This window comes from Limulus polyphemus, unplaced genomic scaffold, assembly GCF_000517525.1.
Source record: "Limulus polyphemus unplaced genomic scaffold, Limulus_polyphemus-2.1.2 Scaffold1281, whole genome shotgun sequence".
NCBI classification, from domain to species: Eukaryota; Metazoa; Arthropoda; class Merostomata; order Xiphosura; family Limulidae; genus Limulus; species Limulus polyphemus.
In genome coordinates, this window is record NW_013666891.1 from 87,557 (window position 1) to 113,935 (window position 26,379).

Here is a 26,379-nt window from a genome sequence, read left to right on the forward strand (position 1 = left end):
CGAGATGATTCTCACGATGCCCCAAAGAATCAACGAACTCCACGAGGCGAAAGGAAGATCTACTAGATATTTATTAAATCATATCAATTCATGTGAATATGACTGAAAAATTTCATTTTTTCTGAAAAGGTGGTGTCTATTTACTTGTGACTACTCAGTGTATATCATCATAATCATCGGGATTGGTCCATGTTTTGGACCAGGTAGGGTCAGGTTCAGTGTAGACCTCCTCCTCCCTCTCTGGAATTGTTATTTTGTTTGCACTGTTTCTGAATCCTAGGTATAACCCCTGTTACGTTGTTGTTGCATTACTCACAGTATGCTACATTTAGTTCATTGTCAGCAGTTTTAATTAACATACCCTCTTCGTGCCATATCCAATTCATGGGGTAGTATTAACTCGTATATTTTCACCAGCTTCACTTATGTATGATCGCACTATTAGTTCGTGTTCACAATACAGTTCCACTTAGCAGTCATACACACACACACACACACACACAATTATTTTTCATACAAAACCCTTTTGAAATAGAGCTACGTTTGTGTGTAGGGTTCAGTTAGTGTAGCACTGTTTGGCCTGTAAGATTCTTATTTATGATGTTTAGAGGGGAGAGGTATTTAGGGTTTGGTTCAATATATATATTTTTGAAGTACGAACTTAGCCGCGGCCTTATCGGCCGCATTCCTGCCTGTACATACCTTTCTGGCTTCGCGTGTCACGTGACATTGCGTGGTAAACTATTTTCATTGGCTTCTCAAGGTAGCAGGTAATTGTAGTTGTTGAATTGTATGTGGCAGAGTGTAGTGTATCTTCGGTCTGTCACATGGGTTTTCATAAGACTCGTGTATGTATAATCGAGGCAAGTCACTTGTATGTTACAACTATATGGCTGACAATTTGCGGATACGAAATGTTTTCTTGATTGTATAAAATGTGATAAAATCGGTCTCTCACATTAAGTCACTACGTTTAAGTTTCACCAGGGAGTGGAAGAGAAATGACAGGTATTTGTGTATACCTAGGCGGTTGGCTGTATAGTAACTATGATGGAACGGAACTTTGCAGAGGAAGGAGTACCTCTAGGGGCAGAAGCCATTATGTATTTTAAACTGACGTATAGTGTGTTTCCTGCTGGAAGTAAGTAAGAAATAACAGTATGAAATTAAGGTAACTCTTCTCAACACTATGGAGTAAGAAGTTCCTTCTAAGAAATCGGCCAGCACAGATAACATTGTTTTAATGTCTAATTATTGGTGCTCCAGCCTGTTAGTGTTAGTTGAAGAAAATATATGTATGTGCTGTGACTTCTGGCTTCATAACCGAAATTTCCGTGTTGCTTATTATGAACATTTCACACGAGAGTTGTTATGTGACGTAAATCGTGTGTGCTATTAGTACGGATATAGTTTACGTACCAGTTGTTTTTTTCGTATGTATGAGATTCTTTCGGAAAATATTCCTTAAATGTGTGAAATATAAATAAATAAACTCTAATTTTCGGTAGGTGCTTCTTTTGCATTCTAAAAATATTGTACTGTTAAATCTACATGATTCTTAAAAAAATCTTTCACGAATTTTCCTTTCCCATATGAAACAAACTTGCCGGTCTCTTTTATTATGAATATTCTAATTGTTAAATAAATAACATCATAGGTAGGGTAAACGAACTAAACAGTGCTTGATATGTGTCATGTAACCAGTTGTTAGATTAAACGAGTAAAAATAACTTGAGAGTTAACGCTAATAAAAATAAATAAATAGGTGACTGTAAAACCATGGTCGCGTATACAGTGAAATTTGTGTGGATAAATGTAGATTCGGCTCTTTTGGAAGAGTGATGACTGCCACTGCTTTGTAAAGCTGCTTACACAAATGTTTACTAGTCTAAGTAGGAACTTACAATGAACTCTTAGTAAATATTAAAGTAATGAACGTAGGGTATAACAGTGTAAATATTATGCACGCATCTGTTGTTTTAGTTGTTAGAAAAAATAAATATTGTTATCAGGAAAGAATGGCTTGTTATTGGGAAGATACAACTGCGTTAAAAAAAAGCAGTCAACATTTCGTATTCTGAAAAGAAGGCATATAACACCATCTTAACTTAGTTCACAAGAAAATGCAGTTTACTGACTGCAAATAACCACTATCTCATTTTGAATATTAACGCCAAATACTGCATATTTTTTGGTAACTTAATTGGCTGACGATGTGTATACGAGAGTAGTATTTATTATACGTGTTTGGTATGTTCTACCATTAGCTATTTAAGAAATTCATGAGAGATTAGATTTTTATTTGTTTTAAACATTCATGTTTATAAATTTTACACATGAATTTCGCATTTTTGTTTAATTTGAAGTTTAGATAAAGGATCGTTTTGACAGTGCCATTCTAAACACATAACTATAATGAATAGATAAATACATATATACAGCTGGGTTGGTTATTTAATTTTACTTTTGATTAAGCCAGTCTTCACCCTGTCGTATGGAGATCTGTTTCATGGTTGTTCTTAAATCTTACATAATGATATTTAACCCTTTCAAGATAATTGTGCACCGTTTGTATAAAAAATGCGGACATTTTTAAGTATTCAGTGGCCGTGTATATGTTATTACCGGTTACTTTCTAATGGTAAGTGATTTTCCTAAACGTGATTTCAGAAATTTTAAATAGTTTTGAAACAGTGTTACTTTTAATTCTTCATGTATTTATTTATCTATTTATTTTTCAATAGAAATAATTGTTTGTTATGCACTTCGCTTTTGTGAGAAACAGTTATGTTGCAACTTGAAGACTTTTTGTCCCAAATACCTCGTTAGAAAGAGTAACCATCGAGGAACCTGGCTTTACAAAGACGAATGCAAAAGCTATGCTCATGTTACTTTTAATATAAACATTACTTTTAAAAAAATAATTTATGATTTTAATTTCTTTTTTTTTTTGTTCATATTTAATGTAAATATTTTGTGATACAAATAAATGCAATGAGAAAAACCGGTCTCGTGAAGCTTAAGTCATTTGGATACCATATTGCTATGATGTATAATCATACCATGCGTTTTCTAGCTCCATATATTAATACAGTATTATTCAAAATTTGTCAGTTATTCTAGTATGTACACTTTAAAACTGGCACGTGGTCAAGAAAGTCGCTCATTTGATGTAGTTTTAGCTACTTTTGTTCCTTTGTCATTATTTGTTGATAACATCTCTTCTGCTAATGGTTGTTTGTTTGTAATGCTGCACATTGTGTAAGAATTTAGACAGCAGTGTCCTCCAATGGTAGGTGAGATGATATCTCGAGGTTAGAATCTCCCTTATTTTTGAATGAGATGGTCAATCATATGTGTAGTGCTAGTTGCTCTGGCTAAAGCCTACATTACATATTAAGTATGGAATGTTAGATTAAACAGTTTGGTATATATGGGAGAAAGAAAGGTAGGCATATAGATGGCCTAGTAAATGCAACCATCTTGTATCAACCAAGCAAGTATACACACTGTTTTGGACAGGTAATTGTTTAGAACAACTGATCTCCAGAGAAGTTTGTAAAATGGCAGAGTATAGGTTTTTGTGGCTTAGTTTCATGGAGCACTTGATGAAACACAAATTTGGGACTGCAAGATAGTCATTGCCAAGTTACATAGAAGGTTTAACCTGGTATAAGATCAAGCAATCCATTCGACTGAGTTCAAAACTTAGATGAGAAGTATCACAGAAAGTTTGACTGCTTACAAGAATGATTCTGCAATTTGCATGGTAAAGTCTACCCTGCAATGGCTTCAGTAAATAGTGAGTATACCCTTATTCACAAGTTTTTGGAAGGGATACCAAGTGAAAAGATCACATATCACTTAGGTGGGAGAGCAGTTTCTAGCAATGTGGTACAAAGTGAAAATTATCAACCAACCACAAGAGAGGAATATTCCTGCAATAGCTGTACCTCGGGTATACCATCCTACCCAGCTATGCAGGTCATGCCAAGTTTGAGCTCAGCAAAAGGGCTAACCAGTCTTGAATATATCTCAATGCTGTGATGCATCCACATTGGTATCCAGTGAATGACTGATGATGCCTCCATTTGGTCACCATCAAGGATGTGAGGAATGAAGCATTTACTTTGTATTTTGACTGTTGGGTTACTTTTGATTAAACTGCTCACACCTTGCCTAGCAGGTATGTAAACAAGATTATAGGTTTTGACCAGTGGCTCACCATGTGCAAGGAAGCTAAAAACAGTTCATAAACAATGCAACTTCAGCTTTAGGAAATGAATATTTTTTTTAAACTGACACTGATTTTATTTTTATGCCCACATAAAGAAGGTATGGTATGGTGAAAAAAGAAAGATAAATATTTTAATAAAAAAACTTTCCTACGTCCACATAAAAAATGCGTTCGTTGATGCTTAGATAATAAAAGTTTAGAAGGATTTTTGGAAATTTTGATCCTTGTAATGGCTTTTTGAGATGATGCATTTTTATTTCAAAATTAAAGTCAGATGGTCTTTGTTAAAAAGCAAATTATTATTTTCACACATAGAATCAAAAAGTGATCATTAAGGTACTTAAATGTTCTGATACTTGTGTCTCAGCTACAGCTGACATTGTAATGACTGATGTTATCTGACTGTGTTGAATAAGTCTGCTTCATGTAGTAGCTGCTGAAAGCAGTTTACAGTTTCTAATCATACAATAACAACAGCATATTATGATTTTTGTAGGCCACCTCAGTTTTTAATAAAAACAAACTTCATTCCACTTGTAGTTGGGACATGAGAGTCTCATATGCGAGTTCATTAACAGTCTGGACAGTTTTTTTTCTTAACAATCATGTGAACAACATAACTTGAAATATATATATGGTTGCAGCCTTTTTGAATTCGTAGATAAAGATACAGTTGGGAATATTTGCACAATTATGATCATTTTCTGCTTGTGGTCACAGTTCTAAATAATAACATTGAGCATTTGCAAGATCTAAAGTTCCTGTTTACAACTTCTTCATAATGCACTGATCCATAATCATGTCCATGATAGTTGTTTCTTCTTGTTCTTGAAAATTTCTTCATAACTATGAATCAGTAGCCATTTATAAGATACCATCAATTGGTGAGCTGTAAAGTTATTATTTCACCCACAAGAGGCTCCTATTGCATCAAAAAAGTTCAAGATGGTCCTGACTGATCTTTTAAGTGGGCAGGACTTCAGTGAAGCATTTAGGGATACAACAAATATAATATATAGTGACTTTAAACTTTGAATGCCAGGTACCCCCCCCCTCCCCCCCCAAAAAAAAGATAGTTTTGTTTTCATTAGTGTCTAGTGCATTGGGTTCCCAGAAGCATCTGTCAGGTCTTTGTACATCTTGAAGAAAAGTATGCCAAAACTTCCTAAGTGTGAAGTAGTGCTTTAACCCTATTAGACCTGGCTGCCAAAATCCTTGGCAGCTAATGCTGCTCTTGTAATATCTTGTTCCAGAAGTAAAACAATGGAGGAAATTGTTTAAAATTTGACAAGAATGTTCCTAAAATTGTCCTTTTAGAAAAATATTTTATTTTTTTCTACTATTTCTAATAAAAAAATTCGTTATTTAATGTAGTTATTTGCATTTGGGCTCTGACTAGTTCACCTGCAAGGTGATTTTTATATGAAGTATAAAAAAACTATCTATTTTCTTACAGTTTTCACATTTCACTTGCATAATCTCTAAAGCCTCCTGAATGAATGTCAAAAGTATTTTTAAGGTAAATGTTCATATCTTATTTTCCATTTTCTCTACTATATCACTAACTGTACCTATTATCATTAGTGTATACTGCAATGAAATATTTGAAATTAAAAAATAGAAATATCCACATACCTTTTAGCTTTAAACAGAAGTATTTTTTAACTTGATTTTTTAATATGTGTAATTTCACCTCTTTGTATTTTCATTTATCATTTTTTTTTCCAGTTCTTTGTCTTTTATTATTTATGGCAATACAGCAACTGGTGCCTGCGGGGTGTTATTAGAGACTCATTTCACTAACGCTTTGCACAAGTAAGACCTAAATACAATTTAACTGTCACTTTAACTATAGCATATTTAGGTAAGAAACCACTGGAAGTGCTATAGTCGATCAAGCAGACAACAATACTAACTGCAGTTACATGTACACAGTGAGTAAAAGTGCACACCAATTTCAAGTTAACCATTGGTAGAGTATAGTGTAAACTGAGTTCTTTTTAACCAGTATATACTCATGGGTCTGCTGACTACATGTACATTGTAGATCTCAAGGCAAAGTATAGAAGGTGGGCATGGCACCTGTCAAGGGTTAGAATATTATATCTGTTTCCCAGACAAACCAGCAATAGACTTGAGATATCACATCTCAAGTAGGTCAGGTACACATACTTAGTGTATACATACTTATGTACATTGCCAGGTGTTGTGTGACTAAGAGTGAACCACTGCTAAAGTTGAGAATTTTCATAGCACGTGGATCACGTGCCACAAAAAGTGCAATTTAAATAATTTTTTGATAGGTTTTCTTTGAAACAGGAATAACAACTTAGATAACATAAAAATTCAAATTATAACATACATTATAATGTTGATTTCATTGACGTATATTGATAGTAAAGTGGTTTAGTTTAATTCTGAATGTATTGCAGTACCATACACAGAAAGAATTTTAAAATGGCACTGGGAGCCATAGGGTTAAATCCTCTTGCCATTGAATTGCCGGAATTCATGAAATCAAAAAGTGTCATATTTGGGCAACTAGATTGATTTAATGTTTTGCTTCTGCCACATTGTGTGTTCAGATGCTAATTTATTACCCAGTCTAAGTTCCTCTGGCGAAATTTTATGAAGTTCTTCAAAATCTGGCCATGATTATTCTTTAAAATGCTGTTACTGTTAAAGTTTTTTGTAATAACTTAAGCATATAACATAAACCATCTGTAAAAAAGTACTTACTTTTCAGTTGCTGTTGATTGTCATAACCATAACAAACAAGGAAACCTTTGCAACAGGAGATGAGTCATCATTCAAATATGTTTTAATGTCAGTGAAGCCACAAAATATTCTTCCATCACATTCACTGTGTTACCTGATGTACACCTTGTCAATTATAGACCACACAAGATTTGATGCTGCTTTAATGAATCCAGGCTGATTGTCTTATTTTCTCTACCTGGTCCTAATGACTGATGGATGTAGTAGTACCAAATCAAATATCTTTATGATATATTTATATGGCTTTGCTGACTAATACTACAGAATCATGGCAAAAGATCTTGACTATATGGCTTTGATGATTTTAGGTCTATCTTTGTGTTCAATAAATCTTTTCATGAGTTCTAAAAAAACCCTCAGAATGTTGCTTCTAGTATGTCAGCACAGTTGCTTAAGATAAAATTATTGTTTATTAGTGAATGTACTTCTTCTTCCAAAGATGATACATGCTTCTTTAAACATATGTTTGTTTCTTGGCTTAGTTTTAGCCTCTTCTTTAAAGAGTGAATTGTATCCAAAGCATTGTCTAACTTCCTTTTATATTTATGGGGCTCTAACTCAAATGATTTGGGTGGTCCAAGGAAGTGTTGCACAGGGATTTTTATAGTGATTTTGTTCCTGAGAAGTATTATTGGTCATAGATGTGGCAGGCTTTTGTTCTGCAGATGCCTAAGATGACTTTGCCAAAAAAGAAAAAGGGAGAAAGTAATTAAATGAGAAGTATATCATGATTTCTTTTTAGGTAACTAACTAATGGAAAATTTTGTATGTGTAGAGTTTGAGGTCAGGCTGTTAACAGGGAAATGTAACCTAAATTTTAGTTTACAAATTGTAGATGACAAAGAAAGATTACTCGTAATACTTGTAATCAGTTTGAAATAAAATATAGACTTTTCCCAAATAATTTGGGTTCAGTTTATTTTTATTTGAATGATAATGATAACAACATGTAATTACATATACTTTGTCTAGAAAACTTTATAGGAAATATACAGTCAAAAGAAAATACATGTTTTTAAGTATTATGCCTCCAAACTTGGAGATGTAAAAAACATTTATTTTAAATTAATTTTAGATAACTTAGTTTCAAGATGCTGAGAAAAATTAAAGAGCTGGCAAAGCAGTCAATTTCAATCTCACAATCTTGTCTGTTCTGTACAAGTAGCTTGCTGTGAACAAAATATTTCAAGTTTGCTTGGAGTAGAATTGCTTCTCCATATATTATGCAATTACTGTTGAGCTCTTTTATTAATCAGCAATTACTCAGGAGTGGGGGAATCAAACCTTTGAAAAATGACACATAAACATGTATAGCTAGTGCTCTTATGTCATTATTAAATTTTGAATGTAATGCAGTACCATACACAGAAAGAATTTAAAAATGGTGCCAGAGGCCATAGGGTTAAATTATTTTGTCAGTGAATTGCCAGAATTCATGAGATCAAAACTGTCATAAATTCTGATGAATTCTACAGTTGCTTCACTTTCTTTGTGTCAAATCCCGTATAGTACCTCTACAAGATGCAGTTGTAAATGATAATTCATGAAATACTATTCATCGACATATTTCTTGAACTTTTTTATCTTTTAGTTCTTCAAAAGGGTTTTTGGTAGAGACCACCAATACACAATTAATGATCTTCGGAAAGTATGTAAATAGGTGCCAGATATCAGGGACTAGACTTTATTGTGCAAAAGTCTCCAGCAGTGATAATTCCAATGCTGAGCAATATTCCACACCAAGAACTGTCACACAGTTAGTGGTGGCACTCATTCTATGATTCGTAGATTATAAACACTTCTGTTTGCAGTAAATAATTTTAAATCACAAGTTATATGCCCAGTACTCCCATCTGTAAAAAGGTAACATTTTTCTAGTTTAAAACTAAAATCTAGGTATGAACATTTGAAGTATGAAAAATGACAAATACGGATAATATTGAAAATTAACAAGGTAGACAAAAAATAGGTTCTATTTTTAATCATGAAGAGTTGAGTGAATCCTATTGTTACCACCGCTGGTAATTTTAATTAGAAAGTAAGTTATTACCTGAACTCTTTTTCTTTTTTCGTTTTTTTTTAAAGGATGTGTCTTTGAAATGTGCAGTACACGAAAGATTTCGTTGTTTCTAAACTAAGTAGAAAATGTAACTTTTATGACAGTTTTCATGGCAAACTTTGATGTTGAATCCTTATTTACAAATATTCCACTAGAGGAAACAACTGACCTAGCAACAAAATTTGTATGTCTGTGCTGTGTTTGGGGAGACTAAGCTCTTCCTGTATAGCCTGTAAACATTATTTGGCTAGCACAGAGTGAGTGAAATGAATTGCAATTTGTTTTGGAATGGCCCGATTGTCTGTCTCTGACAATAAATGCCATCATTAATCACAAGCTGTAGTATATGAGCACTTCAGCTTATATTAGGTATGCCCATTAAATTCTTTCATTTCACTATGTTTGCTTCACTGTCTCTCAGAACTAGAAGTACTCAAGCTGAACCAATCTCATAGTGATTCAGCATATCCATGACCAACAATCAGTAATTAAACATTTGCTATGAAAGCATTCTCTTTTGCTGTCAGATTCTGTGATTCAGACATTGGCCATGCATTAAGAATAACTGACATTCTTTTCCAGCCTCTGTCAAACCAATGAGCTGTCAGATTCATAAGAGATTCAATTTTTCTTGATCAACAATCAATAGTGAAAGATGTACTCTGACCAGCATTCTCTGTTGCTTTATTTTCTGTCTCCCATTTTATAATGGGTTTCTTCGGGCATGTGTGTGAGGTAAAATTTTTCACTCTTTATGCTTTATCTTGCAGTGTACTAATGGGGCATTAAAAACCAACACTAGACACAGAAGTAAATGTCTGATCATCTATTGCATTTATTTCTAGGATTTTCCTTTCAATTGCTTTAGATCTGAGATCATTTATTGCCCATGATTTTGTTTTATCTAATACTTCCAACAGTTTAGTTTGATTTCCAATAATTTGTGCAGATTTACTGCTTTTTTCCTCCTTTCTTTCTTTGTGCTTCTGTATAAACACTGGAGTGATTGTTCTTGAAGTGATTTCAGGTATCGGATGTGTTTTTCTGTTTTTTTTATTTATCCTAAGCTAACGTTTGCATAACAGATAATGCACTTTGCTGTACCAGGATCAATTTCAGAAAAAGTGCTGCTATACTTTGCTTTGCTGTCTTTCTGCCATCTATTATAAATAAAAATAAACATGAAACATATGTTGCTGGAATAAAAGCATGCTAAAGTAGAATGCTTGGTAAACACACAGCACCTCAACTCATTATTAACTCTGCCTCTGTTTAAAACATTTTTCTATTCCTTTTGTCCCTACTTAACTCGTGTCTTTTGAATGTAACACATACCCGATGATGACTCAATACTATGGGTCAAAAAGTTATAATTAGCAAAATCAGAACTTGCCTAATGTAAAAGTTTCTATTATTGTATTTTGAATTAATGTATTGTTAGTTAAAATAAACACTCTAACCATGTTCCACAAAGAAACTGTGATGTTGCATTTATTCTCTGGTAGTAAACAAGATGTACAGTTTTTAAGCAAAACATTTCGCTCTTGTATAAGACTGATTTTATTTCAACACATAAACAAGATACCAGGCTCAGTCAACCAACAAAAGTAATTTGATAATGTTCCTTATTCACACATTTGAATATGAAATAATTCACTAAAACTTTGAAGCATTTAACTTTCATATTCTAAGTTTAATTAGTAAAATAGATGCCAGTATTTCCAGACAAGACAAATATTGGTCAACCTATACCTGAAGTCTATGCTTTGTCTACTTTTGTTAATGGTATGACCAAGTCTTATGGTTGAAAAATTCACTATACAGGATTTGACCATATTTGATTAAATACATAATGATTGACTCTTTCAGTGTATAACCAGACATTTCTTTAGTCAATACATGTCTAATGGTATAACCAGGTCTTATGGATAAAAAACTCATTATAAAGAATTTGACCATATTTGAGTAAGTACATCAAGGTTGACTGTGTAAGTCTATAATCAGAACTTTCTTTAGTCAATACATGTCTAATGGTATAACCAGGTCTTATGGATAAAAAACTCATTATAAAGAATTTGACCATATTTGAGTAAGTACATCAAGGTTGACTGTGCAAGTCTATAATCAGAACTTTCTTAGCTCATTATGTTTACCAATTTGAATTAACTTATTTATCTCATGTTTATCAGTAATAAGATAACTGATTTTGTTCACTATGACTCTTGTATCTTTTATTTTTCACCAGTTTTGATAGGTCACAATTCAGTTTAACTCTGAAATACATTTTTGGCTAAATGTATTATTAGATCAGTTTCTATTCTTACCTTTAGGAAATCAGTGTATTTGTGAACATAGCAACAATACCAGTAGTAAAATATTACTATCCATATATGGGCTTGGTCATTCTGACTGACCTTTTAACCACTATGCAACTGAACTTACAATAATTTTTAATATAGTAAGTTTATTTTCACAAAATTTGGCAAGCTCTTAAGTAAACATTACAGATCTTTTGCACACATAAAATAAGATTTTATAATTAAGTATTTTTTCTGAAGATTTATCTGTGAACTTATGGAGTCATAGTTTGACTCTGATTGGAATTTTTTTGTTTTCCATCTTTAGAGTTTGACAGTTAGTAGTATTTACTAATTGATTAATCAATGTGTTCATTGATAAATTAATATATTCCCCCCCTGCCTACAACCCTCCCTATATGATTTTGTTTGTTTTAATGTAATGTTTGAATTATCTTTGGTTTTTGTATGATAGACATCTTATGAAGGTCACCTTTTGTACATTTTGCAAAAAACATATTTTGTATCTAAAGAAGATCTTGCAAAGTTTTTTTTAATAATTTAGATATTTCCTACTTGTTGAGTGAATCACTAACATTGACAAAATACCACCACATGGTTGCCATTATGTTTATTTTCCAAATATGCAGTAATACCTCATTGATTTTCTGTAAATCAAATAAATGATAATTAAATAATAAAAATATATTTTACTATCACTGATAAGAAGTCATGAAGTTGACAGTTAGCCAATTTATTTATGTATATTGTTTGAATAGGATAAACATAAAAAATAATATTCAATAAAGATTTAGATCATCAAAATATTTTGCAGGCACCTTCCATACTGACTGAACTAAAAACTTAATGAAACTTGTCATTCATTATGATTTTCTTTAATTTAGTGAACATAATAAAAAACAACTCATCTTTGCACATACATTGTAACTCATAAAACCATAGCATATCTATTAAAAGTAGAAACCATAATTTTAAGCAAAGAACCAGATACCAACAAGATATTTTGTTAAGCCTTAAGCAATCTCTCATATTACATTTTTGTTTCAAACTGTGTATATATTCTTTTTTAGGTACACTACTTTGATGACAAAACTTTTTCAAACACTGTGCACTTTTTATTATGTTAAAATTTAAATAAAGTGTTATTTGTTACCCATTAAACCCATCTAGTTTCTATGAGCTTACCTTATCTCAAGTTATGTCTTCTCATTGAAGAAAATTTCTTTAGCTTTCAAGCAGATACAGTTTAATACACAAATATTGTCACAATTCATGGACAAATGGAACAAAAAGGAAAGTTTACAAAAACTATAACACATGAAAATCACCTAATAATGGAATTAATATTCTACTGCTTGTTAATATTGAGATAAAACTTAATATACCCTAAAATATATATTTCTTTGTAACCCAACCTTTGAGTTTTACCCAAGAGGCTATAATTGATACACACCAATTCAAACTTGGAACATTTGAAGCAAAGAAAAACATGATATACAACAACAAAAATTTTATTTTCTCATAATGTTTTTAAGAAATATATTCTTAAACAATACAAACTAGATGAAACCTTAAAAATAACTGCAAAGCGAATAATATTTCATAAAGAATAGAATAATTTTTTTACTTGAAATACAGGAAGACAAGTATTTAGAATAAGCTTGTGTCAATATTACATAAAGACTTTGCTTTAAGGTAATTAAAGAAAAATGGTATCAAAAATTAAGAACAGACCAAAAAATAGAAATAATTGGTGTTACATTTCTATTTTATAATTTTAAGCAAAAAAATTGTTTAAGACCTTTTTTTTTCATATTTATAGTCTTTCATGTCTATTTCATATAATTTTATATTGTCAAAGAAATTAAACTTTTATAGTTTATTCATAGTCTTTTAATTTTTCTCATCAATTTTTTTTTATTCTTTATATTTTTCTTCATTTAGTATAATATTTAAAGCTACCAAATTAGAGAATTAATTTTCTGACTCCTTTACAGGTCATTAGACTAATCTTTTTCTGGGAGGGCTTGGAATTCTGAGGAAGTTATCTTCATAATATTTTTATTCTCCTGTAAATCTAGTCTTATGAATACAACAAACAACTTTTGCTGGAAATTTTTATTTTCTGAAAATGGAAATATATAAGAACAATGATACAATAAAATTAATGTACAAATTCAAACAGCTGATCTATCAGAATTTTCAAAGTTAGCATAAGCTACTCAGTTCAATGAATACTTGCCATGTTAAATATAATATGTAATAAAATTATTAAAAGAAAAATTTAAATATATAAAACAAATATATAAACTTGCACAGCACAAAGCAACTATCAATGAACTTTTAATACAATCATGAAGAATAATAACAAACGGCAATATTATTTTATCCACTGCCGTACATACATAGACATACAAAATATATTCAATAAAACAACTACACAAGATAAACTGCTTGTAACTAATTTAATAGTAGTACAAATTCACACATATTAGTAAGAGCACAGCATACAGTAACAATTTTATCTACAATAGTAGCCTCAGTTTCCTCACTGTAAATGTATTTTGTACATGCTCAATTACTCTTTCAGTGAGTACACTTTAAATGTGTTATTTTTCTTGTCATTTCAACTTTCAAAGGGGATAGCTGAGATTTTACCATGGTGAATGCTGGAATGTTTACTTCACACGTAAGACTTATCTAAACCGTTATTAGCTACTACAAAATCAACAATGAGCAATTTAACCAGTAATTCATAGTTTTCTTATATGTTCTTGTCACTTGATTGTTTCTAACAGAAAATAAATAACTCCCTGTGGTGTGACACCTACAAGAAATTTCACTGTATTATGGTATTTGTATTGTGACCAAGTTCTAGCTATGGCAAGAAGATTAGAAGATTTTTTCAAAAAAAAACTAATCATACTGTTACAAAACACTTCCTGAATTCCATCAGCATGAGCAGTCTCAGCTGTTTGCTCTCAGGCCACATTATTAAGGCTTTTATATGCTCGTGCATAATATAAATATCTGTTAGATATATTCTGGAAACTGTAGAAGTTTTTTACTGGATTTTGGTGCCCACATTTTAATGAGGTGGCCCTGTTTGGATTTGTAATGTGGCTGGCTTTTCTGTTAAAAAGCAAATTTTGACTTAATCAGTTCTTTTATTTGTACAGTAAGAAAAGTATTGTGTACAAATGGCTATGCATGAAATGGAAATTTTGCAATGCATTACGAATGAGTGGTGTGTAATGAGGCATATAATTGTTAAAAAGTATGTATATACTGTAAAATGTGAGTGTAATAGTCAATACACTCAATTGATATATTGGCATCTAACAGCAAAATCTGTGTATAGTTTGCCAAGATCAGTGCATAGTCTAATTCTTATTATAGAGTGGTCTTAATTTGAGTGAAAGAATTCATCAAAGAAATAGTATGCTCCTGATGAAGGTGTAAAGCCAAAACTTTGAGCATATAAAACAACTTGAAAGAATAGGGGGGGGGGGGTCACTCTCAATTGAGGCTGTCTGTGACCTTATTCATAGTGAGGTGGAGACATATATTGGGTCCAGAAGTGTTTTTCCAGGGAGCTTTAAAGCTGCACTTGCAGTCGATCCTGTACATTCTGTAGTGAATTTAGATTCACTTTTTTTCTAGCACCCTCCTTTATCCTGTCTGCTTCTCAGGAAAGTTGGGGTTCCAGAACAGAGTCTGTGGTCAACTTGAATAGATCACAATTTTCTGTGAATCGTCTGACCCTAACTACGGTGCTCAGATAGTTATCATCCCTCTAACTTTTGTTGAAATCCTCTCGGTAATCCCAAATCAATAGAGGAATGGGACTATTGTTAGCACCTTGGTTTGATTATCAGCTTCTGCACTTTCCCTAGTCTCTTGGCTGGTATTTTGTCAGGATTTATTGAGTAGAGATGCATTGGTGGAGGGTGTTTGACTACCCTCCATGAGATACATGAGGCTCGTTTTGTCAAACCCTTAATTTTTTGGTTGTTTCAGAGTCTTTGGAATCAAGGATTGATGGCACCCATCTGCATTCATCCTAGTCATCGTTGGCTTCATGACTTAACTTGGCTTCTATAGGGGGTCACAATGTCCCAACTCTGACATCAGCCCCTCGGTCCATTGGTATACAGAATAGATTCTGTCCATATTCACGAGGTTCCTTTGCTTAGTCAGAATGCCACCACTAGCATTGGCACTATATTTGTTTTGCCAAATCGTACAAGTTTTTTCGTGTCAATTCTATTCTCTAGACATGTGCACACACCATTACGTGGAAGACTGGTTACCATGGGCACCTTCTTGTCAGTTGGTAGAACATCACACTCAGATTTTACTTTCAGAAGCAACTTTGTTATCAGAGCCGAGAAACCTATTCTCACTCCTACTCAGTATATTGTCCATTTGGGTATCTTTCTCAACACGTATCTCAGTTGTGCTCAGCTGACTCTCATCCAGCTTCACACTATGGAACAGGCAGTCTGTCTCTTACTCAACTCTCATTTCCACAGCACAGATGGTTCTTTCTCTATTGGGGATGTGGACATTACTCAAATCTCTCATTCCTTCTACAATCTTCCACAATCGCCTTAAATAAGATGGCCTTATCAACTACCTTTAGATATTCAAATGGATGAAAATTATTTGAGTCCCTAGTGCTTTCTGGCTTTCTCAAGTCATTTTGGGTCCTTCATCCCAAATGACTGTTTCGGTTACCTTACTCAAGATATTAAGGTGGTATTATATGCTCTTTCTCAACATCCGTTAGAACCCCTAACCTCATTTTCCATGTATCACCTTTCACTTAAGGTTTATTTTTTGTTGTTGCTGGTCTGTGGACATCGCCGATCAGAGTTGTTTGAGCTGCATGTGCACAGGATGCTCTACTTACATCCTCCTATACCCAGACAGGTCCTTCTTACCCCAGACAATGGCAGCCAGGGAAGGGGATAAATATATTTCATTTATTCATCTGACTACTATTATGACCAATCAAATCCAGATTGTTTCTTATGTTCAGTGAATCTCTTGAAGTGTTATGTTATGTCTTTATCTATGGATACATTGTTGAGGTGGGTATGAAAATTGATCCATATTGCTTACTCTGGTCTCTCTTTTGAGGTGAGGAGACTTCTGTGAAGACATTGTGTGGGCTGATATGTGGACCTCCTCCAATACTTTTATCTCATGTTAGTTGCAAGATCTGGCCATATCTTCTTCTGAGGGTTTTCAAGTTCCCTTGTAGCTATCTTAACCACATCTGCTATATTATAAGGAAGTGTGATTATCTTTATTGCTAATATTGTCTCCTCTTTACTCCCTAGGGTTCTTTACCTCTTTTTCACAGGATCCCAATCTGTGGTGAGTGTTGCCCAGGCAAGTGTGCTTTTATCAAACCAATTCTACACTAGCAACCATTAACACAATATACTGTATCTTGGTTGCAACAGGCTCTGTATAAATGAGGTGTTCCATAAGACCACCTAGAGGTATTACTGTAGCATGCTGGACTGCCACTCATGGACTATCGTGAGTAAAGCATAAGGGGATCTCATCCTTCCCAACCAATCATTGGATTGAATAAATCGAGGTTGGTTTGCTTTTGAAACTTTAGGGAACTTGTTCACCTATTGCACTGTTTCCATAGGAACTCCCAAATATGCATAAACCCTCTCCCTCCTAATATTCTACTAGTGGAGCTAGGGAGTCCTTACCACACCTGGTTTCCAGTCACTGGGGTGGTGGATGGAGGTTTTTCAACAAGAGTGTTCAAGTGAATTTTCTCTACTCTTGGAGAAGAGGATGAAGTTGGGGGCCCTCATACCTGGGATGTTTTTTTTTCTCAGATGTTGGTAGGAGAAACACCAACCTACATGAGATCCTACTTGTAGTACCTTTTCAGATTTGGTGCTTGGCTATCTGGTTGGGTTGAGCATGGCCATTCTTTTTGATCAATATTGGTTCAGTACATTGTACATGGAAGAGTGTCCATTGTCTCCTCGTAATTCTGATTGCAGAGTTGTTCCATCTTGTTTCATGTCCTCCCCATAATTCTGGGGGCAAGGGGAATTTACCTTGCCCACCCAGTTGAGAAGTAAGGATGAGTGGTTATAATTCCAAATTGGATGAGTTCTGATTTCTCAGGTTGAGTATGGCATACAGGATCCCGTCATTCCGAGTTTGTCTTTCAGACTTCTTGAGGTTGAGGAGAGGGTTTGTCCACTTCAGTGTTGCTTATCTTTTTGTCATGATTCTGGTGGCTTGGACTGCATCACTTGATAGGTTGGGATCCACTCACAAGTAGATGTGTATGTATATATATATATATGTTGTGGTCCAAATACCTTAGCCATCAATGTGGGATTTAGGACTTTGGCCCTATAATTCCAATCCCAAGTAGTGAAAACTTGTCTATCTGGTGTGGGCCTGGTCAGTTGTGATGATGGATCATGTGAAATGCACCCACAGTGCATGAATTAGTTTATGGGTGAAAAGCATACCTGTTCGGGATGTAGTGTGGTTCCCCAACTAGGGTGGAGGTAAGTATGTTTTGGAAGTTACCATTTTCTTAAGTTGAAAATTTATTTCAGTAGTACTTGCATCTGCTCACACTCTCCCACTGTTCGTCCCCACTAAGAGCCAGATGAAGTCAGTCTCAAAAAAAGTGATAATATTATCTGAATGAGGTTCTTATATAGAGGATAGAGGGCACATTGACTTAGACGGAGAGTGTCACGAGACAGAGATTGCTAAGGGCAGTTAAGTGGGGATTAAAAGACTGGAGCAAGTGAGAAAAAAATCAGACCAATTCTTAGATGGGCAAAAGAAAGAAACCCTAGCAGTCGAGTAATAGCTGTAGTGTGAGAAGAGGTAAGTATTATTGGAAATACATTTTGGATTTAAGAAAATGTTAACTTACTTTTTTGAACAAAACATTTTTTTTCTCTCTCTTTTTTTTCTCCTAAACATATTAACATTAGTCTTAACTAATGATGGTACTTGAAATTAATTTTTAGGTTTCAATTTTGTGACTGAATGTTTATTATAAATCTTAGGCTTATTTGTTTTGGGTGCTTCATCTTCTTTCGGCATTTAAAGTGCAATTTTAGGTTATATGGTGCAATTAAAAAAATATGTACTGGCTGCTTTTAACTCTTATTATAAATAAAACAAACTAAACGATCATGAAATATGAACTCATAAAATAATTAATTAATACTACCTATGCTAAACAGTCTTTTATATCTGACAGGTTTTTACTCTCTTTTTTTTAATATTCATAGAACATGTGGTTGATACAGTTCAGTAAGCTTTGTGTTAAAATTCTTCATCTGTGATAATTTTTTATAAAAAGCATGATCTGTAAAAATCAGAAATTTTAGAAAATGTCTCATTAAAGGCTTCTTCAGGCTTAAGAATGTGTAATTGACTTAGTCTTAAGTTTGCAATTTCAACAATAAAAATATTTCCTAACCAGTTGTCTGTGTAAATATATCTGCTCAGGTAATTTTCTGTTTACCCAATAATATAAAATCAGTAAAAAGAGCAATATCATTCATTTATTTGTTATTGGACTGTTGAAATTTAACATTTATTTCCTTATATCTTGTAATTCCCATTAAGTAATGTAAGCTGAATTTTGTAATTTAGTACAGTATGAAAAATGAAATGAAAATGTATGTTTTTCTTTTTGAAGTGTGAATATTTGTATCAAATATTTACACAGTGAAAAAACTTTAATGTGTACACAAAAAGAGGTTTGCAGCATACATAAGTATCTCCATAAGTTTTAATAAATCCCAGTTACTAGTCCATTTTGATAATATCTGCAATTTCATCTTTCTTGTTTGCAGTTATATTGTAAATGAATCATTGTTAAAATCATCAACATAAATGTGTATTTCATTGTTTCATTCAGGTGCTTCATCACTATTTTAGATACATATAGTGTGAAGAACACAACATGCAACAGTTACTTGACTGGCCTATTCTTTCTTGACCATGTCTAAATATTTCAGTCTTCTAAAACTTCCCTTCAGTATCCAAATGCTTGTTCAATAGCTACATATTTGGAGCCTAAGGCATAGTTAAGAATGTATTTTGTACATTTTATAAAGGTGACCATTATTCTTATAACATAACATTAGGAGTATTGACAGGGGATGAGCAGCATCCCCAATCAGATGTGTGTTTGTCTTTAAAATTTAACTTCCATTATGCTGCAGTTTTTGGTAAAGAGGGCTTCTTTTTCATACTTTGGCATCTTCAGAAGAACTTTGCCATCCTGCCAAAACATCAGTAAACCCTTTCTTTGCATCACATACAGCCTGTAAAATCACTGATAGGTGAACTTTTTGGTTATAATAACTTCATCTATCCTCTGTAGGTGCCTTAACTGCAATGTATCAGTGGCTCCATCATCATTGGTAAATTTCATTTATCCAAGTATGTTGATCACAAAATGACTAATAATTAGCTAAAAGCCAAAGAGTCAACATCATTTCTGTTTCAGATTATATTTTTGATCTTCCTGTATGCATTATGTAAGTGGAAATCAGTTCTTCTTCTCTCTACAAGTGTATTACATGCTATAAAAAATAAGTACCCATAAGTTCAGTATAGTATAAATACTTTTATAAACAGATAGCTTATATCATCTTCATCCCAATACCATGTATTTAATGAAAAACTTACAAATGGCACTAAGGATGTTATCTTACCAATATTTCAAAGTAAGGTAAATAATTATCGGTACATGAAATTTCAAAATATAGAGATGTTTTATGAACATAAGATGCTTGTTAATCACACAGATACTCTAATTGTTCTAAGTATTACAGAAAAATATATATAGTTGTAGTTCTTTAGAAATTATTAATTACTGATTAATAATTATGATTAACTTCATTGTAAGACATTTGTATTCCATTTGATGTCAAGATAAACATGCTACACTAGTATGTGTATTTGTATTATCTAACCTTCAAAATCCAGAATGAAATACGTTAATTAATTCTTGGTTTTAATCTGTAATTAGACCAAGGTGTATCTTATTATTATATAGTAATATTTACAAATTTAATTTGCAAATTAAAGTGTGTTTTTTACAATTCAAAGTTACAAGTATAATAGTAATCAATGTAATGTTTTACCTCTACTAAGTTAAAAGTGTTTCTTGAAGATAACATCTGAATATATGTGCACTACAGAGAGAGTTTTGAACAGCCACTCTTGCTTCACAATTTTCATGAGTTAAATAACTTGCAGCTAAAACACTGTAAAATTCTTCATCCTGTTTAGCATTATTTTCTCTAGAAGCAGATATCATTAAACCAATTCCATTTTCACTTAATATGAAATCCATAACTGGGCTAAAAGTTATACCATTAACTTGTTCCTTTTGTCTGATGTCCATCTTAAAACTGTCAACAAATTCAACAAAGTGTTCCAAATTTACAGTCAGAGTTGATACAACAGTGACATCATGGTAGTATCATTGAATTTTGGAATGTGCCCAAAGTATTGAATTACATAATTCATGTGCAATTTGTGTACATACCTTGCAGAGAAATATTTTGTTTTTATTTTTTTCATTTGTGTTCTCTAATCTAACCTAATAATTTTCTAATATTGACATTTTTAGTTACTTTTATAACAATGACTAAAAATTACCTAAAAAAAGAAATTTACTACTGAGCATGGGTTTTGTACTTTTTTGCAGTTGAAAACTTGAAGTGTCGATAAAACTGAACTTTGATTTTTGCTAGTGCTGCTTTTAATACTTTATTCAATTTTTATTTATTTCAAATATTCAGCTTAGGACACAAAATAATAACATGATCAAAGCATACAATGTCCTATAACTATTATAATCTAATTTCATTGGCTTTCTAGCTAGGTTATAATTCTATCAAATACTTTCCTTACCACTTTCAAAATGAACTTGGTGACAGCACCTTTGGATCTGTGGGCTGAATAATTCAAGAGTTGTCTGAATGAACTAATATTATACATAATTCAGTAAATTAAAGTTCTTTTTCTATTGATTGTAAATAATGTAATGGCAAACATCAAACAGAATTACATTTTTTGGTGGATAGGATATGACAGGAGGGCATGGCATGTGGGTTTGACTGTCTGTTCTATATTTTTATATGTCAAAATGATTGGTGGATATAAAATTAAATCATGTCTCAGCAGTATTTATACTATAAGTTTGTAATTTATATTATAAACTCAGAATTTGAAATAGGGTGGAAAAAATGTTTAAGTGGGCAATTGCTGCCGTTTAATGTTATGTCAGAAGTGAAGATTTAGAATTTATTTAAATATTTCCTTTTATCATTAAGAAATTAAATTTGATTTATTAACTAATTTTTGGTGAAAAGTTTATTGATATACTTTATTAATAAACTAATTTAATTAAGTTTTGATTGTAACTCTGTAAAATATCATGACATTCTAACTTTTACCTACCTATATCCAGAGGGTTTATTTAAATTTCGAATGTAACTCTGTAAAAGGTCATGAAATGCTCACATTTACCTACCTTTATCCAAAGTGTTGATACAGTTAGGTTTAGCTCATTGATTCATTTTTCACTTCTATCAAGTAATGCTACTCCCATTTCAGTGTCTGCTGCTGAAAGTATTGTAGTTTGTGTATGTAATATTTTTTCTTGCATATTTGTCTTCATTAAGTTTATATTTTGATAATTTTAAGTCTCTGAGTTTTATTTTCAAATGCTGATTGTCACATTTCAGTTTCTTTTCCAGTTATTAAATTATGTCTGTAGTTTAGACACACATATAAATAAACATAGTTTTGAGGTGTTCATGAAATACTTTCTTACTCACATTCATTGCAAAGTTGTAAACAGAACTTTTTCTTTACAGTGTAAATATGTGTGTAATATTTCTTGAGGTAAAGAAAATTATTCACCCTGTCTATTGTACTTTTATAGATAGTCAAGACAAGAGGAGAGAGGAGTTATATGAAGGTAAGTACTTTGTATTACGATATCTTGGAACTATCAAACTGAACAAGTGAATGTCTCCAATATTTATTTCGTAGTGACAGTTAAAAGGTTTGAAAAAATTTATATTTTCCTGGTGATAATCAGTAATGCATGTATTACCAAGACAGTTATTGTTACATATTTTTAGAACTAAAATTTATTTCAAATAAATATCTATAAATGCCTGGTAAGCTTTCTTTGATATCTTGAATTTTGTTGTGAGACTTCATCCCTTTATTCTTGTGTTATGTTATGCCGTATTCAGATGTTTGGTATTAGGAATCCCATGCTCTATGAGACATTCTGTCTATTCATTAGTCTTATTACATGTATATTTTACATATTGGTGAATTTTTTGTGTTTGAGACCAAACTGGATGAAATGAGTGAGAATACATTTGGAGGTATCTTTTTCCAATTAGAGTAATTAACTGTCATGGTTGTTGCAACTATAGTTCAACATGTTATGGATTGCAATATGCTTAATGTCTCATTGACTGAATTTCTTTTTCATTAGTCTATTAGACAATAACCTTCATCTTGATTTCCTTTGGGTAATGCTTTACCATTCATGAAATGACCTTAACCATTGATTCTCTTTCTGGATTTTATTCTCAAGTGTACTTCTTTCAATTTATTTTGCCTGTATGATGGTATAGTAGAGGTGAGCATGGATATTCATGACATGTGCTCTCCTTTCACATATAGTGTCAGTCTAAAGAGTCTGACAGTAGAGTTGAGGTGAGCACACAAGGTACAGTAAATGTTCACTAACCAGACTACATGTATTGGCTGTCCAACAACTTGTGTGTAAGTACTCAGACAGTTATGTTCTAATTCTGCCTGTCCCTGTGACACAAAATTGGTTTCTTTGTTTCTTCCATTTTCCCATATTGGTGAAGGGTATACCCTGGATGAGACAAGTTGTGGGCTGTCACGTATGTGCCCTTATGGAATCCCTGCCATCACATGTCTCACCCCATAAGCATCCTTTGGATGCTTTCTGTAGGGTGCTCATCCAGATAAGCTTTGCACTGGTCCCTCCATCATACCAGTGTGGGACTATAGCTAATCTGTGTGTGAAGGACATTTATTGTCACAGAAGTTAATATTTTCCTTACCTGAAACTGTATTTTTGATAGATACCTTTTTTCACATTCTGACCCATCCTAACAACTTCTGATACATATTTTCTTACATGCCTCATCAAAGAATGAAGATTCACGAGAGCAAATGCATAGAGAGAGTTAGTGCACATAGAGGTGTGTCATCCTCCTATTGATGGAGGGCTTTTGTCTCATGATGACATAATCATGCTGTGGTGTGATTCATGTAAAATCACATGGAATTAGGTTGGAGTTGTGTCTAAGCTAGCAGCATGCAAGTCTCTTTGGCAGATGCACTGAGAAAAATAGTTAATCTGTGAACAAAAGTGAGTATCTATCAAAAATACATTTTCATTTAATAAAATGTTAACTTCTCACAGTGGAAATACTTTTCCAAATTATATACAACTTGGAACAAACTTACGAAGTTTTATCTAGTTTTGACTTTAAAAAGTTATATAATTTTATATCTCATGAAATTTCCAGAATATTAAGAAATTTTTTTAGAAATAAATATTAAAATCCTGTTTTTCAGTTTTGAATTTCAATTTTTTATTGTTGATCAGAAAATTTCCAGTCAGTATCCAGTCAATTTCAAGTTGACTGTTTTTCATTAAGTTTGTTTTGCCAATTGCAATAGTCACTACTTCTGTCCATAAATTGTAAAAACACTACATAAAATGACAACAATTTATTGGCAATCTAGGACTTGACTTTTCAAAATGGCATCAGGTTAAGCTAGGTAACAGTATTTTTACTAACAATATTCTTACTCAAGATCTATTTATACCTAATAAATATAGTTCCTTTTCAATAAATGATAAATTATATTTATGTGCATAGTTTGAGTATGATAAACTTAACAATAATATTCAATTAATAATGAGTTATCAGAATATTTTGTCATCACCTACCATGTTCGATAAACCTTACTTAATCTACTTTCTTAGAAGAAAATCTCATAAGATTTCAAACATAAAAATATTTTTGGGAACAAAAATACCATATAAATATACTATAAAAATTTTCCATATCTGTTGTTTGTTTCTAAGTTTTCTAGACTTCTTTTGGATTCCATTGTTCTTTTTCTCAAGATTTAGGCATGTCAGTTTCAGTGAAACTGTAAAGTACTAGTCATGCCACTTTATTCACTCTACATTGACATAACTAGTTTATAACGTGTTCTAATGAAGATAAGATGTGTGTCATTAGTCACATGCTGTGAGACCATAAAAGTGGTGGGAAAGAGAGGCTGTACTAACAAAATCAGTGAAAGAGAAGGAAAATCAAATTGGAAATAAAGCATAGATAATATTAATATTCTCAATGGATGATATTTTCTCAGCAAATATAAAACCTATGCTTTGGGATGAGCAGAAAGTTTCTGGTAATATCCATATGCATACTGTGAATTACACTAAATAAATGTTACAAAATATTATTTGTAAAATATTTTAAAAATAAAGTTAGGATTATTTTTACCTAGATTTCAAAATTTGATACTCATATTTGCACTTGACACTTGAAAGGTGCTTTATGATTGTAATAAGGTTAATGTTGTGGTTACATACTATAGTGGTCATTAAAGAAAGCTTGTGCTTTCTTGGTAAAAGGTGGGGCAGAAGTTTGTATGGCTACGAGTTAGGAGTTGAATGTGTGAAGGAAAGGATTGCTGGCATACAGGGCTAGGTTTAGCAAGTGCAAGGTCTGGCCAAAACAGAAGTTATAGATAATCTTTATTTCAGTTGAATTCAATATGGCAAACTGACTTCACCTTAGGCTTATCTCAGTGTAAATATGAGCTATTAATGCCCTCTAACAAAAAAAAAAAAATTATAAAAGCAAAGCTTGAGGCCCAAGGCAGCTGCCTTGCCCAAAAGCCAGCCCTGCTGGCATAGGCAATCTGAGATAAAAGGTTTACTGCACCATGACTTTGCTCTGTGTTGAAAGTATGATATAGATACAACCCTTTTAATCTACAAAATTCATGAATAATGTTGTGCAACGTTCACACACTCATATGGGATCACACAAATGTGTATCTTTAGACACATATATTACCATGTACATTTATATCTATACAACTTGTAATAGCTTTAAACAGACTGCCTCCAGCTTCTGCTCACGCTATTTCATAACCATTTCAGGTTACTTTCCACAGCTAGTAATTGGTAGCTGTGATCTTGTAAAGTGGTGCCACTGGTGAACCATCATACTTTTTTCTTTTCAACCATCAAGTAATAAATAATCCCCAACAGAATTCAGCTAGATTAAGACTGTTTAGCTAAAACTATCATAAGTTATATTTAATATTTGTTCTTTTATTAAAGTATATATCAACATACACTGTGATGAAACAAATCCTTCACTGCTGTTGGAGATGTTGTATGCCTCTCAGGTGTATTGGAAAAGATCTAGCAAGGGTTATGTAGTATTCTTTGTAAAGTTGAATGATTCTTGCAAAAAACATCAGACATTTTTCCTCGATAAAATAACGTGGTAGCATGGAAAGCAAGAGTTGCAAAGCCCTTTCATCTGAGTTTTCGAACTCAAATTATAATCTTCAAATGTGCAAACTGTTGATACACTAGGTATTACATGTACTGGCACCAGCTACCCTAACTTGTGTTTATTAACTCTCAGTTTACAGGAGTGTACCCAATTATCCTCTCATGTAACTAACAAAATGACATGAGTATAAAAAGAATACTTTTTTCCAACTTATAGGTTTCAAATTTCATTTACATAACCCTAGAACCTCCAAAGTGAATATCAAAAGTTCTTTTTAATATTAGTTAAATGATTATATATATATATATATATATATATATATATATATAT

At 32.5% G+C, this 26,379-nt stretch overlaps 1 protein-coding gene across 1 annotated transcript in view; it reads left to right on the forward strand.

The window, feature by feature from the left end:
- Positions 1–26,379, forward strand: part of LOC106462914 (leucine-rich repeat serine/threonine-protein kinase 1-like) — a 257,033-nt gene that overhangs the window by 86,503 nt on the left and 144,151 nt on the right. The window contains exon 6 of the mRNA XM_022390319.1: positions 22,380–22,415. Coding sequence (XP_022246027.1) covers positions 22,380–22,415 — 36 coding nt within the window. The remainder of the gene's footprint in view (positions 1–22,379; positions 22,416–26,379) is intronic.